Below are 20,208 nucleotides of genomic sequence, written 5' to 3' on the forward strand. Positions count from 1 at the left end.
GTTCTTTTTAGTATTTGCAGGCTGTAGTAAGCACATTGACATTTCAGCTTGGATTACTGAGGAATCTGTATAGTTATCAGCTATGGGCCTGAACAGACAGGCCAAAATAAAGCTGCTTCGGGTTACTTTAAAGGCATGCTATTTAAATGATGCATGTGTACTAAGAGGTTGGAAGCTGCACCAAAGCTGTGCTCCAGTCCTAAGGACTGGAGTACAGCTTTGGTGCTGCTTCTGGCCTCTTAAGATGTATGTGCCATTTAAACAGCATACCTCCAAAGTGACCCAAAACAGCTTTATTTTGGCCTATCTGTTCAGGCCCTATGCTTCATACACATACAGGCCTTAGTCTTTAATGAATGCAAATTTTCATTTTAAAATATTTTGTATGCACAGTTATTTAGAAAATCTGAAAGAATGTAGATGGTATCTAGTCTCTCTCTGGTTTTGCTTCGCGAACGAAGATTCAGGAAGGACTCATCCCGCGCTTTGTACAAGCGCGTTGGTGACTAAAAAGGCCAATCTGGGACAAACAGGCCTGGTTGCAGAAAGCACAGCGGAAAGTCTCCTTGGGTGATGTTTCCGGATAGTGGTTCTTTCTGCGTTGTCGTTTCTCTTCGAGACTCGTTCGCCGTGAGCTTTCGAAAAAGGCTGCAGCATCATGGATAGTGCGTCTCCATGCCTCCCGATGCGAGGCCAGGGCGGACCATTGTTGGTGATCAATTTGGCCAAGCCTGAGATGTTGTTTCAGGGAGTCCTTGTATCTCTTCTTTGGGGCGCACCTCTTACGCTGACCTGTGGCGAGTTCACCGTAGAATACTATTTTTGGGAGGCGATGGTCCTTCATCCTAGAAACGTGTCCTGCCCAGCGCAGCTGCATCCTCAATAGCATCGCCTCAATGCTGGTGATCCCTGCTTGCTCAAGGACAGCAACATTCGTCACATAGTCAGTCCAGTGTATATTTAGAATTGTGCGTAAACAGCGTTGATTAAAGCGTTCAAGGAGTTGTAGGTGCTGGTGATAGGTGACCCATGTTTCAGACCCGTAGAGGAGAATAGACAGTACAGTGGCTCTATACACACTGATTTTTGTGCTTCGCCTCAAGTGTTTGTTACTCCAGACTCTTTTGTGAAGCCTTCCGAATGCACTATATGCCTTTGCCAGTCTGTGATCGATCTCTTTATCAATCTTGGCGTCTGAGGAGATGATGCTTCCCAGGTAGGTGAACTGCTGGATGGACTTAAGCACAGATATGCCTACAGTGATGTGGGGATGGTAGTGTTCTTCCTGAAGTGCCGGCTGGTAGAGAACTTCCGTTTTCTTCAGACTGACTTCCAGTCCAAAGAGCTCTGCAGCTGTAGCAAAACAAGATGTTAGGACTGCAGAGCTGCTTCTGTATGGGCAACGAGGGCAGCATCGTCAGCAAAAAGCAGCTCACAGACTAGATAGTTTAGAGTCTTAGTGCGGGCCCTCAGGCGGCTTAAGTTAAACAGGCTACCATCAGTACGGTAGTGTATATAAATGCCATCTTCTTCTTTGAGATCTGCCGTAGCCCTTTGGAGCATCATGCTGAAGAAGATTGTAAACAGAGTTGGAGCGAGAACACAACCTTGTTTCACACCATTAGTTATTAGAAAGGGCTCCGAGACAGCATCGCCATATCTGACTTGACCTTGCTGGCCTTCATGTAGCAGGATGATCATTTTGAGGAATTTGGGGGGGCATCCTAGTCGTTCCAGAATCTGCCACAGACCTTTCTACTCACAGTGTCGAAGGCTTTGGTGAGGTCGACAAATGTTACATAGAGTCCTTTGTTCTGCTCTCTACATTTCTCTTGCAGTTGTCTAAGGGCAAATACCATGTCTGTAGTGTTCCTATTAGCTCTAAAGCCACATTGGCTTTCAGGGAGAAGTTCTTCTGCAATAGCAGGGACTAATCTGTTCAGCAGTATCTTTGCAAGGATTTTTCCAGCAATGGAGAGCAGTGTTATACCTCGGTAGTTTGAGCAATCCGATTTTGCTCCTTTTTTCTTGTACAGGGTGATGATGACTGCATCTCGGAGATCTGATGGCAGTTCGCCTTTTCCCCAGCAACTCACAAGGAGCTCGTGGAGTTTAGCATGGAGTACATGGCCTCCATGTTTCCAAGCTTCAGGTGGAATTCCATCAATCCCAGCAGCCTTGCCATTTTTCATTTGCTGTATGGCCTTAACGGTTTCTTGCAAAGTGGAAGCTATGTCCAATTCCTTCTTCATCGGTTGTTGTGTCATATGTTGAATAGCTGAGTCTTGGACTACTCGGCTGGCACTAGAGGCTTTGGAAATGTTCAGCCCATCGGTTCAGAATGGAAGCTTTATCTGTGATTAGTGTTTGACCATCTGTACTGTATAGGGAGCTTTGGATCTGATATGTAGGTCCAAACACTGCTTTAAGAACTTCATAAAATCCTCTGGAATCACCCAGATCTGCACAATGTTGTGTCTTTTCTTCTAAGTTGATCCAACACTTGTTCTGAATGTCTCTGAGTTTTTTTTGGAGTTGACTACATGCGAGGTGAAAGGCTGCTTTTTTTACATGGCAGGATGGCTGGACGAGGTGTGCCTGGTGAGTAGTTCTCTTCTTTGCCAACAGCTCCTGGATCTCTTGGTTGTTTTCATCAAACCAGTCTTGGTTTTTCTTGAGGGAGAACCCTAAGGATTCTTCCGCAGATTGGAAGATGCTGTTTTTGATATGTTGCCAAAGCACTGTAGGAGAAGAGTCTACAGGATGGTCTTCAAGTTTTGTTTGCAAATTTGCCTGGAAGTTGTCGCTTATGGCAGCTTGTTGGAGATTGTTGACTTGGAGTCTCCTCTTTAGGATGCCACCCCTCTTAGGTTTGAACTTAAAATGAAGATTTAGGCGCGTTACAGACTGCCAAAAAGCGGCGGCTTGCACCCGCCCCTTTCTCCACCGGATCGGGGCCTCAGTGGTCAGAGCGGCAGCCACTGAGGCCCCGATCCGCCGCTTTCCAGGCCGCGGGGAAGCGGCAAAAGGCCACTTCTCCGAGGCCTGGAAAGGGGTGTCCTTGGGGCTTCAAGCCCCAAGGACACCCCGCGGCGGTGGGGAGGAGGAGAAAGGGGCTGCTTGACCCCTTTCTCCCTTGCGTTGCTGGGCGCAGCCATGTAAAGGCAGCACCCAGCGATCCAAGACCGTTTCAGAGCTCCTTCCTCCGCCGATGAAAGGGTGCACTAAGTGTCCTCGCGCAACAGCGTCACATCTACGCCACCTCGTTTGGAGGCGGCGTGTTTGTGACGCCATCATGGCGGCTGCCATGTAGATGAGGCAACGCCATCTTGTACGTCCTCAGGACATATTAGACTTGGGGGCGTCAAGAAGTGACACCCCTTTTTAAACCTAGGACGTCCTGAGGACGTCCCTTATGCCTGTCTGTAACGCGCCTTAGTTTGCATCTTACAAGGCGATGATCTGTTTGATATTCTGCACTGGGCATCACTCGGGTATGACGGACATCGCAAATATTTCTCTGGCGCACTAGGATATAGTCAATGAGGTGCCAGTGTTTGGATCGGGGATGCATTCAGGTTGTCTTCAAGCTATCTTTCTGCTGAAAGATGGTGTTTGTAATAGTCAGCTGCTGTTCTGCACAAAACTCTAGCACGAGACGTCCGTTATCATTACAGTTTCCAACACCATGCTTGTCTAAAACACCTTTCCAGGCTTCGAAGTTCTTTCCTACTCTGGCATTGAAGTCACCAAGGATAATGATTTTGTCTTCTGCAGGGACTTTCTGTATAAGGTGGTGTAGGTTTGAGTAGAATTTGTCTTTCTCTGCAGGGTCGGCTTGCATAGTTGGGGCATATATACTGAAGAGAGCAACATATGGGAGGCGTAAGGAGATAATGCGATCAGAGTGTCCTGTTGGCAAGGTTTTGAGTTTGGAGGCAATGGAGTTTTTGATCATGAAGCCTACACCTGAAAGATGTTTTTCAGTTTTGGGTTTGCCAGACCAGTAGAGTGTGTAGCCGGCACCGTGTTCTTTAACGCTGCCTTCCTCGTGGAGACGAACTTCACTAAGAGCAGCGATGTCGATGTTAAGTCGTGACAGTTCATGGGCTATTAGGGCAGAACGACGCTCACAACGTCCACTATCTGCAGAATCTTGCATGGTTCTGATGTTCCAGCATGCAAGCGTTAGTCTATTTGCACCTTTGGAGGCTGGTGTGTGCCTTTGTCTCTGTCTTTGTTTGACTGCATCAGAAGATGCCCGTTGGCCGTGGCTAGCCAACCGGGTTGTGGGGGATGAGCTTTATTTAGGCCACCTTTTCTAGGCCCCTCTCCGTATGGAGCAAGCAGTGCTCTCCTTAAAAAAGGCTGATTGGTCATTCAGGATGCTGCCGAACAAGACTGTCATCCCCAGTCAGTCTCAAGCAACCAAAGTCCTGAACCGCCTGCATGCAGGGTTGGGTATGTGGCTTCTAGTGCATCTTTACACCTGCCGTTTCGTCCCTCACCTGTCGCTACAGGGCTTTTTCAGAGAGTGGATGTATCCTTCGAGCCTGTGCAATGGATTTTTCTGGTGGAGCGCAGCGTGCACAGAACTGGCCTCGCCCTTTAAACCAGAGGTTCATCTGCTGAGGCCTTGACATGCATGGACGGTAGCAGTGAGGTCCTCGGGTCGTAGGTTTGATTAGAGTTTCCTTCTCTTAGATGGTTGACCTTACAGGGTTAGACGAGCACCATCTGCCCGGGTTTGGGATTAGAGTTTTCCTTCTCCTAGGATGGTTCCCATAAGGCTAGAGAGCCCATCCTGCCCTTTGGCGCTCTTGGTCAGACGCTTCGGTTGTGACCTGTCTGGCATGGGAGGCCCTGCCGGTGGCTATTATACCACCGCCAGCTTAGCTCCCAACATCATTAGGGTGCTCAAGCCTCTCCCCCACGACAAGGGGGCGTCAATGGAGAGGATGGTATCTAGTAAAATTGTGGAAAACAGGGAGAAAAAAGTGTGAGGCTTCTAGTTCTTCTTTTCTGCAATCAGCACTCACATTCATGGAGGTTAATGGCAACCCCTCCTGCAAAACTGGGGGCTGTTCTTTGCGCAGTTCCACTACAGAATCACCAAACATCACTTACAATAGCTGGCAGGCATACACTTCTCCATGCACGGGATAAAGGAGATACTCATCCACTCTCTAAGAGTGGTGAAACAATTTTTGAGTTACAACCTAAGACATTTATTTGTTAGATTTACGGTATATCCTAGCTTTTGAACTAGTTAATATGGCTTACACCGCTTATAAAATACAACAGATAAAGCAACAACTACATGCTCCAAAAAATGAAAATAAAAAAATAAAAATCAGAACACAACCCACCCCACCAGAGCAGCAGCTGGTACCGGTTCTTCCTTCTAGAGAGCAGCTGGTGACAGATGGCCCTGTGGAGGGAGGGGGGACAATCAATAAGTACAGGCCTTGTTACTGATGGGAAAAACAGACCACCTCTGAGAAAGCTGGACTGGGGCCGCGGAAACCGCATGCTGTGGCCCCAATCCGCCTTTTTACCGCCCCAAAAAGAAGCAGCAAATAGTCACTCCTTTTTGCACGGGTAAAAAGCTGGTTTTTCCCACCCTATCTTTATGGTGTTTATGTGGCGTGCGGTGTGTTAACGCTGCACCAGCTGAAGTACCCAGAAACTGGCCCATATCTGGGCAGCTGGGCAGCTTCCGGAGATCTTGTGGGCATGCGGCATCTAAACGCCATTCCCCTAAGCCACCAAGAAATCGGCGTTTAGAGCCAGTCTGTTTTGTACTTGAGTATGTTTGCATTAAATTGCAATATGAATCTGAAACTACTTTCACTGCTTCTGAGATTTGTAGTCAAAGTTATCTGCTAGAGACTCATGTTACAGATTAAGGGAGGACTCTAGATCTTTAGAGATAGAAGAGAACTCAAATTTCCTTACCAACTAAAAATCAATGAATTCCATAGGAGAGCAGTAGGCAACTGTGGAAGGCTAGGTAACTCTTTAGTCCCCTCTTTCTGGAGATCTCTTCGGTGCAACACCTTTCACCAAAAAAAACCCCAAACACATGTGTCCCCAAACACACAAAGTCAGCATCTCCTTCCTTCCCATGGGGGAGTTAGATATCCAAGTATACCTTAGAGACGAAGCAGACGGGCCAAAAGGAGTGGCCAGAAGCCACTCTGGCTATGATCGTTCCAGGACCTTGGTGACCAGATGGTGTGCTCCTGAAGCGGGCCACTGCCATGGTCCCAAATGGGTCAACAGCAGGAGAGAATTAAATCCACTCTTTTTGCGAGCAGCTTCAGGCTGCCTTAGGCTGCCTTGGAGCAGCTTCCGACTGTGTCGGGGGTGTGCGTTGTCTAAACACCATGGCTCCAAAAGGGCTGGAAGCTGCTCTATTTGACTTATCTGTTTCAGGCCTCAACAGAAAATGTAGTACTAGAATTGGGATAGGTTCCTGTACCACCAAAAAAGAAAAGCAGTCCAACACATTTTAGCAAACTTTTAATGCAAAATTAATAATATTAGGCACGTGTGAAGTGAAACAACCAGGTCTGGTAACCATTGTTGGGATAGACAGTCACATGGAAAATGTACAAGGTGGGTTTTAATAATAACCAGGCATAACAGGGTTACTGTGAGCCATAATGATTAGGCATTTAAACAGGAAGTGACATCAAAAGGATAGTCAACAAGTGCTGTAAAGTACTGTAGGATGCTGCCAGTCAGAAAAGTCACTCAGGAGGGTGGCTGGATTCTTTGTGATACTAGATGGAGAGGCAAGGCCTAGTAGGCCTCATGGAGTTTTTGCTAGAGTAGTGACAAGCATTTTGCCTCAGAATGGGTTGTTACTAGTGTGGATGGTGTTGATGTATATTGTTGTACACAGTGGAACTTCTTCTAAGAATAAAAGCCTCATCTGAGAGAAGTTTACAGTGTCTCTTTGCTCATTCAGAAAGGGAGAGGTGTTTCTCCAGCTCACAAGCTGCTGACTACAGTCACGAAGGTGGAAAATCTGGTGCCAAACGTTGACGTGTTGCTTCATGCGCTGCACAACATCAAAAGCGTGATGGGAGAATGAATGGTGTGCGCATTCATGGTGCGCACGCCACACCACGTCATATGCATGAGCCCCATTATATCCAATGGGGCTCGAGCATACATGCTATTTGCCTTAACGGGGGGGGGGGGGGGGGGGGGCAGAACGGATGCACTGTATATACAAGTTGAGGTCCAGAGTGCTGTAATGGTTTGAGCATTGGACTAGGACACTGGATGATGAGGTTCAAATTCAGGCTCATCCATGGAAACTCACTGGGAGACCTTAAGCATGTCACACACTCTCAGCCTCAGAGGATTGCAATGGCAAACCCTCTGAAGAAACACGCCAAGGAAACCCTATAAGAATTTGTCTTAGGGTTACCATAAGTTGGAAACAACTTAAAGGTATGCAGCAGCAAGTATACAAACCAACACTTTTTATAGAAAAATGTCTGGTCTATAAATAAATATGTGAGGTTTACAGCAAGAATGGAATACAATGGAATGAATGGTCATCAGTTTTAACATCTATAACTAGTATGGCTATACATTTCTGATTATATCTTATACAGCAAACATTGCTCTTTTGTGTGTTTCGGACCATTTAAGAATGGGCTTTCTAAATCAGAATATTGTTGGAGATGTAATACTACTAATGCTTCCTTAATACATATGTTTTGGAGTTGTCCCATAGTAGCTACATTTTGGGAGGAAGTAATCACACAAGTAAGATTGATGTTGGAAAGTTCCTTCATATTCAAGGATTTGTATGCTCTTTTGAATTATTTATGTTTCTTGGAAATTAACGAATAGCCAACAGAAGTGGATTTTTCAAGCCCTTTTGACTGCTTTAAAAAAAAATCATACTTTCTTACCAGTAAGATAATTTTCCACCTCCTATGATCCAATGGATAGAAGATCTAACACTATTTGCAAGAATAATATCTAGGTAGACATAATCTAAAAACGAACTTAAATTTGGACATTTGGTCAGCTTTTATAGAAACTTATGCCTAGCATGGATATTTTTGCTCCTTTTGTGATTTTATTTTCCTGTTTTTATCATACTGGAACATTATTGTATATAACTGAGAATCCTTTCAAATGTAAATAAGAAAGCAAATATCATAACATATTGTATCACACCATGTTCATTCATAAAAATGTTTACAGAGCTGCATTATTGTATCTAGAGGAAATCTGGTGCCCCCTTCTGTTAAAAAGAATCCAACTTCCGTATTACATTCCTACTGGGGCATCTCCTTATAAAGAAATACTAGTAACAAAAAATATAACTGCAGAAATATAACAAACTTGAGTCATAATGCTTTAGTGTGTCACACAAAATTCACATGTGCATTCTGTGCTAATAATTGACAATACATGTTACTGTTTGAGAGAAGAGTGTTACAATATTGCATTCGTTATAAATAATATGGAAATACATTTTTAGAAATCTCCTTTTTATATTCAAAGGGTGTGAGATAACATAAGCACTAGCAATTGAAATATATTTTAGGATGTGAAGCTCAAGGAGAATTGGTAAAATGGAAGCTGAAAGGAATGTGGATGCAAGTCTGTACTGCCTGTTTTAAAAGCTGTGCAATGTTCCAATATACATGATTACTTGTGAAAACATGCTGAAGAAAGAATGTGGAAAGCTGCAGCAAATGCAGTCTGCACAGAAGCCAATTCTAAAAGTAATTAAAGACATTTTTCATGCCAAGTAGAATGGAGCCAATCTGTGGAAGACTTAAGAAAAAGAACTGGAAAGATGCACCATTCTAACCATAAATTTGCATTCTAGATGAAAACAGAAGGGCATCCTCAAATCACCAACACACCCAACAATAATAATAATAATAATAATGGCATTCTATACAGAGACATGTCCATCTGAACATAACTACAGATTCCCAAAACAGGAATATAGAGAAAGAGTATAACTTCACTACCAAGTGCAGAAGAGCTTCCAAAAGTAGCAATTTCAAAATTCTTTAGAATTGTTCCACAGCATGTGCGGAAAAGGAATATTAAACCCCATTAATGTTCATCCCCCCTTTCACACAGTTTATCAACCCAAACTTGTGTCCCTTATCAATCCTCTATTCAGCCGCATATGCCCTTTGTAACTTGCTATTGCAAAAACAAGAATCACAGAAAAAGAAAAGCATGGATGTCAAAAAGTAGTTGGTGCACAGGTACAGCACCTAGAGTGCTCCAGCACAGAACACTTTAACAAGTTGAGACCTTGGAAACAACTTTCTTGGGTTTACGGGTCACCCAAGTCATACATTGCAATTTTCTCATGTAAAGGTCTGTAGGAACAATTGGGTCTATTTTTTAAAAAATCTGTGACTATAATTGTGCACTTTCATGTAAACATTTAGCATATGTGCTATCTGTGTATTACCACAAAGCATAGCAATAATAGACTGTTATTGCTGGGAAACTGTATGCCAGTGCATCTCAAGCTATCTGATGTGAGGAACTAGCATTTTTCCCATTGTACCAGAGACCAGCATAATATTTGTGCCCATTGGCTGCAATGTTTTTTTCTTTCCTGGAAACTTGCCAAGGACTAGCAGTAAATTGTTTGGGGATGGATGGATGCATGAACTACTATTGTGAATAGCACTGAGCTAAGCAATAAGCCTGACACTAAGGTTAAGGCCTGGCAAACCTCTTGTAATGTACAAAATGACTCCTCAGCATGGCAGATGAGCCAAAAGTGCCAGCTTTGAGCTGCATTGGGGCATGGTGTTTATATGACACATGACTCCAGCATGGCTGGAAGCCACCCAAGCCTGTCTCAACCTGGAAGAGCTGGCACAAAAAGGAGCAGCAAAAAGCTGCTCCTTGCTGGCAGCTGGGTTAAGGAGTGCAGAGATAACCTGGATTGGGGCTCAGTACATGTAGTTGCTATGGCCCCCATGTGATCGGTGATGGAATGGCTGTGCATGGCTCTTTTGGGCCAGTCTTCATGTTCCCTAAGACTATCTAACTGAAACTGAAGAACATGTCCTTTCTTCCTGCTACCAAAACCTTGGACTGAAGGTTTTTACTCATGCTTTAAACCAATTATGGACTCTTCAGATGTTTACCACAAACTCCCAGAATCCATGATCATTGGTAATATTGGCTAGAGCTTTGGTCCAAATACCTGAAGGCTGGAAAACTCTGCTTTGTTGCTCTGAGAAAACACGTGAATTAAAATATGCATAAACACATTTCCTTTCCAATTTCCGATTAAAAAAATTATAGTGTACTTCATAGCAAATGTGAAAGCTTTGGGAAGATAATCTTCCAGCCAATGATTCCACGGAGACATTGCATCAAAGCTAACCTAGCTATGGAATTGGCATGATGTCCAAATTGACAAACCATGGATTTCAGTCAACCAAGAAGTCAGAATAAAAAACATTGTTCAAAGCTGCCTTGAAAGCAGCAGTTTACACTATCTATGGTTTGATGCAATATCTGAATGGAGATACCACAGTTATAGGCATTGCTGTACCTTAGAGGCTGCTACACTACAGAAATAGAAGTGCTGAACATATGGAAAACAAAATGAGTCAAACAACTCTAAAGTGCCATAACTTGCCTGTATATAGTTGTCCCTCTATATCCACAGATTCTTTATTCATGGATAGAAGCATCCACAGCTTGAAAATATTTTTTAAAATAAATTCCAAAAAGCAAACCTTGATTTTGCCATTTCTTATAAGGGATACCATTTTACCATGCCATTGGATTTAATGGGACTTGGGCATCATGGATTTTGGTATCCACAGGGGGTCTTGGAACCAAACCTCAGCAGATACCAAGGGTCCACTGTAGTTCTCAGAGGGAGAGAAGAACCACTGGACCTCATCCCCTTTCCCTCCACCATTCCCTTCTCCTTTTGTTTCGTGTCTTTTAGATGGTAAGCCTGAGGACAGGGAACCGTCTGATTAAAAATAATAATTGTAAGCCGCCCTGAGAGCCATTAGGGCTGAAGGGCGGGATAGAAATACCTAAATAAATAAATAAATAAAATCCTGACGGTTATATTCAGAAATTATTGTTAATATGATATAATTTTCTCAAACTCCCCTTGTTAATTGCAAAAGTTTCTGCATGAAATTAAATCACAAAATATATACCTGGTTTTGCAGCCACCTTTCTTGATTCCTTTGCTTTTTCCTCAAACTGTTTAATAGCTTTCTTTTTCTCTTGTTCAACTTTTGATCAACAGTTCTCAAGGGCTGAAGAAGGCCAAGAGGTGTGATGTATCCTTGTGCAGAATCTTCTTCTGTAGTCCTTTCTGTTTCTGATGAAGACCAGAACAGCTGCTGATCAGTGTCAGATCTCTCAGGGTAGTTTTTGGAAATTGCTAAATGTGGAGTAAATCTAGTCTCCTCTTGTGCTAATACCCTGTAGGAAGTAACTGAAAAATTCTTTGGAAGTGCACCTGCATCTGCTTTAAGTGGGAAGTGAAAATAATTACATGTTCCACTGGACTTTAACTGTGAGTAACCCTTTGAGTTAGAAGGCTGAGTTTCCTGTTGCCTGGAGAAAGTAGATTTCTTGGTTGCTGAAGTTCCGCATAAAGCAGGCAGCAAGAGAAGCCTCCCTCTGAAGTTCAAGTCCAAACTCTGTGATTTTCTATGAAAAGTTTTTACAGGGTCTCTATCATTCATAGCCAGTGAAACTGAATAGCTTGTTTTTGGATTAGTCACTCTGAAGTGTAATTTTTTGCTTGTTTTCACCTCCAGGCAAAGTGCCTCCATTAATCTTCCCATGCCATCATTAGTTTTTGCCATGTATGAAAGTCCTTGATTTTTAGCACTAAAAGTTCCACCCTCCATACTCTGTTGCATTTTCTTGTTGAAATCACACTGAACTGTACAAAGTGACAAGTGCTTCAGTTGTGATATTTGAGACAAAACAGAAGAAATTATCTGGCAATCAGTTCGCCTCTTGCAAAGATGGATATTTGTAAACCAGCCACAGGAGCATTTCGTATTATCGACAAAGGCCCCCAGATGGGCCCCACAGAATGGGCAGTTGAATCTTCCAGTTGTCCATTGTGCCTATGGATAATGAGGAAGAAGAAAAACAATGCCTTCTTTGTTATTCAGAAGATAAAAAACTGTTATGCAAATGTTATCTTAGCACATAACAGGAAAACATTGACACATTTTATGATTGAAGATGCACATAAATCAAAATAGTATTTTGAAAGTTGCTGGGAGAATAGTAATTTTTGAAAATGATTGAATGTTACCTGTCTAACATAAACACTTCAAAATGTTCATTAATATGCATAAGTACTCTGTAGGTTTACACTGATTACTAGATACTCTAAGGGCATTTGGAAAATGTAAGAGCAACCTTCAAACTGTTTTGTACACTATAATCCTATGTGGAATCTACCTGGATCTCACTGGAAGCCTAGCTGTGCAAAAGACTATAGTTATCAAGCAGCACAATTTTACATAAACTTGTATGCACTAATATACATTTTGCATTAAATAAGTCAACAGAAGATGTCCTATAATAACAGAATTATTACAAACATTTCAAAAGGCATAAGCCTTCCTACACTTCAGCCCCAAACAGATGGGCCAAAAGTGCTGCTTTTGGGCTGATTCAGAGGTGTGGTGTTCAGATGAATACAGTGCACCCTTGCTTTATGCGGGGGATCCATTCCGGACTCCCCCACGTAAAGCAAATTACATGTATGCTTGAGCCCCATTTAAATGAATGGGGCTCGTGCACGCGGCGGCACACCCAATTAGTCCCTATGTGATGCGTCACCCTGTCCTTGCTGCGCAGCTTTCAGCATATGCTGAAAGCTGCATAAAGTGCACCCGCGTATGACACGGGCACACTGTAATAATAATAATAAACAACTTTTATTTATATCCCACCTACTCCGATTAGGACCGAGTGGCTTACAGTAAAACAGTCAAAACATATTAAAATAACAATATACAATAGTCCCAGCAGGCCCAGCTCCACCAGGGCTAGCCTGAAGAAAGAGGCTCCTCCCTCCTAAACTGTCATCTTTTGGCTTCAGAGGGAGTGATCAGGCAGACCCAGCTCCACCAGGGATAACCTGAAGGAAGAGGCTCCTCCCTCCTTAACTGTCATCTTCTGGCCTCCTATTCCCCTCCAGCTATACTCTGACTGTGTAGGGGAGAGGCTTGCGTACCCTAATGAAGTTGTGAGCTATGCTGGCGGTGGTATAATAGCCGGCAGGGCCTCCCATGCCAGACAGGTCACAACCGAAGGGTCTGACCAAGAGCGCCAAAGGGCAGGATGGGCTCTCTAGCCTTATGGCAACCATCCTAGGAGAAGGAAAACTCTAATCCCAAACCCGGGCAGATGGTGCTCATCTAACCCTGTAAGGTCAACCATCTAAGAGAAGGAAACTCTAATCAAACCTACGACCCGAGGACCTTGCTGCCACCGTCCATGCTTGTCAAGGCCTCAGCAGTCAAACCTCTGGTTCAAAGGGTGAGGCCAGTTTTGTGCATGCTGCGCTCCACCAGAAAAATCCATTGCACAGGCTCGAAGGATACATCCAACGTCATCAACGCGCTTGTAGAAAGCACGGATGAGTCCTTCCTGAATCTTCGTTCGCGAAGTAAAGCCAAGAAGAAGAACAATAGTCCCATGTTCTTCCCCCCTCCTTTAAAATACCAATCAAATTGCAGTTATGTTAAAAATTCATACTAAAAAGATTAATTAAAACAAATAAAAAGAAATATACCGGAGGATGAGGTGTGAAAAAATCAATAGGCTACGTACATAGTAGTCTACTGAATGGGTGGCTGAATTATTCCAGAAAGGCCTGTTGGAAGAAAGCCGTCTTGGCAGCTTTCTTAAAGCTGTCCAGGCTTGTATTATGACAGATCTCATCCAACAGGCTGTTCCATAGTCTGTGAGCAGCTGCCGAAAAGGTTGTCTGGGTCACCAATAAATTCCTCCCAGAGGACCTGAGGGCACAGAGTAGATTATATGGGAGGACGTGATCCCGTAAATAGGTTGGACAGGTAAATACCCTCTGATTGGACCAAAGCTGCGCTGTGGTGCCCCAAACCCAGATGCAGGAATGTAATAAAAGCACTCCTCGCCGGAGATCTGTTCTGGAGTGCGGTGGAGGCTGACTTTGGGACCGCAGCATCTAGTTGCTGCAGTCTTGTGCCACTCAGGGGACACTCACAGCTGGAACGGCCAAAGGCTGCTCCAAGCCGGCCATTCGATTGAAGCCCAGGTCTACTTCCTCAGATGCACAGAGAGAGGAAGTAGATCAAGCCTACAAAAGCTTATGCTAGAACTTCTTTCACACAGTTAGTCTCAAAGGTGCTACAGAATCCATTTGCATACTGATGTTCCAGACTAACAAATTAAGAGGGTAGCCCAGAGGACAGAAGCAAGTTTCAAAATTACCTTAATAGACTGGAGAGCTCATCAAAAGGTAACAAAACGAATTTCAATAGGGATAAATGTTAGGTATTATATTTAGGCCAAAAAAATTTTTTTTTTAAAAAATGACATGCACAAATATAGGATGGATGACACTTGACTTGATAAAAGCACACATGAAATTCTGAAATTCTGGACCATGCCAACAACTATCAAGTCAGAATGCACAGGGAAGCCACTGAAATCTACAAACACTTGAACAGCTTCATCAGGAAAGAAGAAACCCTTAAAGTATACAAAATTTGGCTACCAGTCTTGCAAAATAGCAAAATCAGGATTCAGCAAATGCAAATGAGAAACCACCCAGGGTAATGGGCTTTCCCAGCAGACAATGATCACTAATTAAGCAGATGCTAATTTCCTTTGCATATCCTCCCACCCTGAGGCCCTGCCACCAAGAAGAAAACAATACACAGATTAACATGGGAATCACTCCTCCTTACCCAGGGTCACATTTTACACTGTATATATACCCACTCACTTCCATGCCAGTATTCTCTGAAGATGCCAGCCACAGATGCTGACAAAACGTCAGGAATAAACTCTTCTAGAACATGGCCATACAGCCCAGAAAACCCACAAAAAAACTATACATCTAGGTATGTTTAGCTTGGAGAACAGAAGACTGAGAGAGGAAGTAGATATAATTGCCATATTTAAGATCCTGAAAGGATGTCAAATAGAAGATGGCTTGAGCTTATTTTCTGCTGCTCCAGAGGAGCAGTGGTTTGATGGCTATCTTTTGTGAGTGCTTCAGTTGTTTATTTCTTGCGTGGTAGCATATGGGGTGGGGCTGGACTAGATAGCTCTTGCAGTCCCTCCTAACTCTTTGATTTTGTGATTCTAGGTCTGGGCCCAACCCCTGTTTTCTTTCACTCATTTCTAACCACATGTCCTACATGGTTAGGTAACTCCAAAGGCAGCATAAAAGGAATGGTTTATTTCTAAAATACAGTCACTTGAGTCTGCTTGGGAAAACCAACTACTTTGCTTTTAATTAAACAGACAGCCCTAAATAACCTACCTTTTCTGTTATGCGAATCAGCCAATCTGGAAGAGCTTCTAGGTTCATTTGCCATACATTACAGATGTCCTGAGAGGCAGCTGAAGAATGAGGTTGCTGTTCAATTAAAATCCAAATATGTTAACTATATTATGACATATTTTAATTGCCTTTTTATTATAAATCTAACAAAAGAAAGTAAAATCAAACAATAAATGTATATTTAATTTATTTATATTCTCAAGTATAAATTCTTATTATATAAAGCTTTTATTCAGGCAGAACAAGAAAATGGTGTTTTACAATGTAACTAAGTCACATACAAAAGTGTAGCAAAATGTTCCTAAAGACTTTTAAAAACTCATAAATGTTATTATTATTATTATTATTATTATTAAACTTTATTTCTAATTATACACAGCGCTGTACAAAGTCGGTAAAATTAAGGAGTATATAAAAGCCTGCCCAAGGTGTACACTCTAAGATAATAACAATTAAATAGAGAAATAGATAAAATTACCACGTAGAAGAGAAAAGACAAATTAAAAACATCACATATATAAGCAGATCACATCACATCAAACATTATCAGACAGCCAGATGACAATCACAAATTCCCTGAGAACGCTTCCCTAAACAATATGGTTTTCAGCTCAGCCTTAAAGCTGGTTAGGGAAGTGATGAGCCGTGCATGCAGAGGAAGAAGGTTCCAGGAATGAGGGGCAGCAAGAGAGAAGGGGCGGATGTGGGACGGGGCAGAGAAAATCCTGGGTTGAGAGAGGAGACTTTGGCTACCAGAGCAGAGAGTGCGAGTAGGGATGTAGGGAGAGAGAAGATCAGTTAAATAAAGAGGGGCCAGCCCATGCAGGGCTTTAAAGGTAAGTAGCAAAAGTTTGTACCTGATGCGGAAAGGAAAAGGGAGCCAGTGAAGGGAGGACAACAGAGGGGAGACATGATCATAACGGCGAGCGAGTGAAATAATGCGTGCAGCTGAATGCTGAACAGAAATTAATGGGTGGAGGTGAGAGAGAGGAAGCCCTGCCAAGAGGAGGTTACAGTAGTCTAGTCGTGAGACCACTAGGGCATGGACCAGTGTTTTTGCGGTAGAAGCTGAGAGATATGGACGGATTTTGGCAATATTATAGAGAAAAAATCTACAAACTTTGGCTGTAGTCTGGATCTGAGGGATAAATGACAAAGAGGAGTCAAAGATGAAACCGAGACTGCGGGCTTCCTGGACCGGCTGGATAGAGATGTTATTGATGGAAATAGAAAAGGAATAGTGAAGGGTGGGTTTAGGAGGGAAAACAAGCTCAGTCTTGGACATATTGAGTTTCAAACGCCGATGGTGCATCCAGTGGGAGACAGCTGTTAAACAGGATGACACTTGCTGCTCTAGCTCTGGTGAAAGATTAGGGGTGGAAAGGTACAGCTGGGTATCATCGGCGTACAGATGGTAGGAGAAACCAAAAGAACTGATAAGTTTACCAAGGGAGAGTGTGTATAAAGAGAACAGAAGGGGACCCAAAACAGAGCCCTGAGGAACTCCAACAGATAAGGGGACAGAAGACGAGGTCTGACCACCCGAGACCACTGAAAAAGATCTATCTGACAAGTAAGATGTGAACCAATTGAGAACAAGGCCCGAGAAACCAAGGTCAGAGAGTACGTCTATTAGGAGACAGTGGTCCACGGTGTCGAAGGCCGCAGACAGATTGAGAAGGACAAGGATAGAGTAAAGGCCATTCACCTTGGTCTGAAAAAGATCATTCGAGATCTTAGTAAGGGCCATCTCTGTGGAGTGCCCTGGGCGAAAACCAGACTGGAAGGGATCCAGAATGGAGTTGGATTCAAGAAACTCAAGACAGCGTGAATAGACAATTCGTTCCAACACCTTAGAAAGAAAAGGAAGCAGAGAGATTGGACGATAGCTAGCCAAGGAAGAGGGGTCAAGAGAGGGTTTTTTCAGGATAGGGGAAACTAAGGCATGTTTGAAGACTGAGGGGAAGGAACCCGAACAGAAAGAGAGATTAAAGATATAGAGGAGGGAGGGTAGCAAAGAGGGAGCTATAGAGATTAGAAGACGAGAAGGAATTGGATCAAGAGAGCAGGTGGTGGGTTTGGGTGAGTTCAGCAGCGAAGAGAGTTCTTCCAAAGAAACAGGAGGAAACACAGAGAGTTTATTAGTAAGAGGGGCGAGGAGATTAATGGTGGGAGCCAAATCATGAGGAGTTAACTCAGAACGAATGGTAGTGATCTTTGTAATGAAGTAATTGGCGAAGTCGGAGGGAGAAAATAATGGAGAGATGGAGGGAGGAGAGAGTTTTAACAGTGTGTTGAAACAGGAGAACAAGCGCTGCGGGCGCCTCTCGTTGGCGCAGATCAATGATTTATAGTCTTGTTTTGCGATCGACAGGGCACGTGAAAAAGATAAAAGAATGAATTTATAGTGGATAAAGTCGGCCCACTCCCTGGACTTTCTCCAGAGACGTTCGGCTGCTTGGGAGCAGGACTGGAGAAATCTAACAATGGGAGTGATCCAGGGCTGAGGCCTAGCCATAGAGGAAGAGGAGGACACACGCGTAGATACTGGGGCAAAGCTGTCAAGAGTTGAAGAGAGAGTAGAATTCAGTAAAGACATAGCTGAGTCAGCAGAGTCCCCAAGATTGAGAGAAGCGAAGGATGAGTCCAAGGACTGAGTGAGATGGTTATGGTTAAGAGAATGAAGATCGCGGAACTGGCGGAGGACGGTATGACGGGGAGGTGGGATGTAGGTAAGAGTAAAGGAAAGTAGGTGATGGTCAGATAGTGGAAAATCAGAAGCCGAGTAGTCGGACACGACACACTTGGAGGGGAGAACTAAGTCAAGACAGTGATCAAGGGAATGGGTTGGAGAGTTGGAATGTGGTTGAAGACCGAAGGAAGCTAAAAGAGAGCTGAAGCGGGAGGTTGAAGAATTCTTGGGATTGTCAAGGTGGATGTTAAAGTCGCCTAAGATCAAGGAGGGGACTGTATCTGAAAGGAAAGATGTCAACCATGGTAACATGTTCAGCACACCCATCTATGTCATCATCAAGTTATTACATAAACACACATTGCTCAAAACATAGCTTTCAAAAGTTTTTAATTTATTAACTAGTTCAAAACTACCTCATGTCATCACATGAAAAATAACATAAATAAAATATGTCAAGAAACCCATAAAAATAAAGGAATGTCTCTGTGTACATGTATACTCCTTCACCGTATGTCCAATTGTGTGAAACCTAGACACTTGAAACTTGGCACAGATGCTAAAATGTACCTCAGGTTTTTTTTCCCAAAAAAAATATATATTTTCATGACAAAGTAATTTTAGTTAATTAAAAGTTGACTGTGGTCTGTGGATCTATAATAAGCCACACAAGCCTCTTTGACATGTATGTGACAGACATGCCCTGAAACCATCGTACTTCCTTTTTCTTAACATATGAAATCAATGTGGACATCATGGATGGTGTGGATAGCTTTCCATGGGTGTATACAATCCTATGAACACAGCTTCACTTTTACACTGAAGAAACGTACAGAACAATCCTGTATGTTTGGGTACTGGATTGTGGCCTTGCTTTCACATTTATTTTTTAATTTCAAAATGTCACTATGGGATTTTGATTGAGAGATAACGGATATCTGTTATTCACCCAACCAGGTTGGAAGTGTTTGATAACCAATGGACTGCAGAAGACAGGCATGAAAAAGCGGCTTGATCCTGCTATTTCTGAAAGTGGGTTGAAACCCCACTGCCCACATGGCCCGCTCACAAGGCGGGCTGAGTATGCATGGCCTGACTGCATGGTGTGGCATCAAGCTGTGCCGCTGGGTAAATTTTTTGTTTCCTCTACATGTCCAACATCACACAAACACACTGCCTGCAACCTCCAAGTAACTCCCATATCTGCCCAGATGCCATCCCTTTGATCAGCCACACAGTCACATGTGCAATCCTTTGAAGGTATAGGGCATTGGTGCATCAGTGTGCAAGTGATACACTGGCAAAGCACCATCCTGGAGGGCCCCCCATACTTGCTTCCTTCACCTGCTTCATCCCCTTTACCCCATTTCCCCCTGTTGGACTGTCTGATTTGCATGTTGTCATTACATCCATTGGAGTTGTTACAGTTTCATTTCTTTGCTTTGCTGCAGCCCCGCATCGGGGTGTTTATATGCAGGCATGAAGATGCACATTTTCCCCCTTGAGTTAAACTAACCCAGCTTCCTTTTGCTAATTTTTAGCCCCAGAGCACAGCTTTGTTCCATTTTCCAAATGTTTTGGAGGTGTGTATCATATAAATACCCTACCTTCAAAGAGGCTGGAAGCCACTTTATTTTGCCTGTCTGTTTCACCCCAGTAGGAGAAATTCTCCAATCCAATTCAAAATATGGAAAATAGAAACATTAAAAGCTTTAATAGTTAATTGTCATAGTAAAAAAAAAATCACTGTTAAAAATAAACAAGTGTCTCTTGCTTTTAGAGGGATTGCTGGTGTTTTGGGGACTGGAAGGAAACTGATGGCCTATTGGCTATTTGTACTGTGTATTTAAAAACAGCCAGAATTCCCCTTGAGAAAAAGCAGCAGAAAAATGGTATGTCAAAAGTTCCTGCATATTGTGGGATCTTTTTATTC

At 43.2% G+C, this 20,208-nt stretch overlaps 1 protein-coding gene across 1 annotated transcript in view; it reads right to left on the bottom strand.

Moving 5' to 3' along the window:
- Positions 1-20,208, bottom strand: part of RNF180 (ring finger protein 180) — a 97,856-nt gene that overhangs the window by 69,584 nt on the left and 8,064 nt on the right. The window contains exons 2-4 of the mRNA XM_089485068.1: positions 15,563-15,658; positions 14,503-14,519; positions 11,208-12,137 (exon numbers count right to left, since the gene is read on the bottom strand). Of these exons, the coding sequence (XP_089341194.1) occupies positions 11,208-12,137; positions 14,503-14,519; positions 15,563-15,617 (1,002 nt within the window). The 5' untranslated portion in view covers positions 15,618-15,658. The remainder of the gene's footprint in view (positions 1-11,207; positions 12,138-14,502; positions 14,520-15,562; positions 15,659-20,208) is intronic.

The sequence above is a fragment of the Sceloporus occidentalis genome, unplaced genomic scaffold, assembly GCF_023333645.1.
Source record: "Sceloporus occidentalis isolate IW3139 unplaced genomic scaffold, rSceOcc1.0.p SCAF_1, whole genome shotgun sequence".
Lineage (NCBI taxonomy): Eukaryota > Metazoa > Chordata > Lepidosauria > Squamata > Phrynosomatidae > Sceloporus > Sceloporus occidentalis.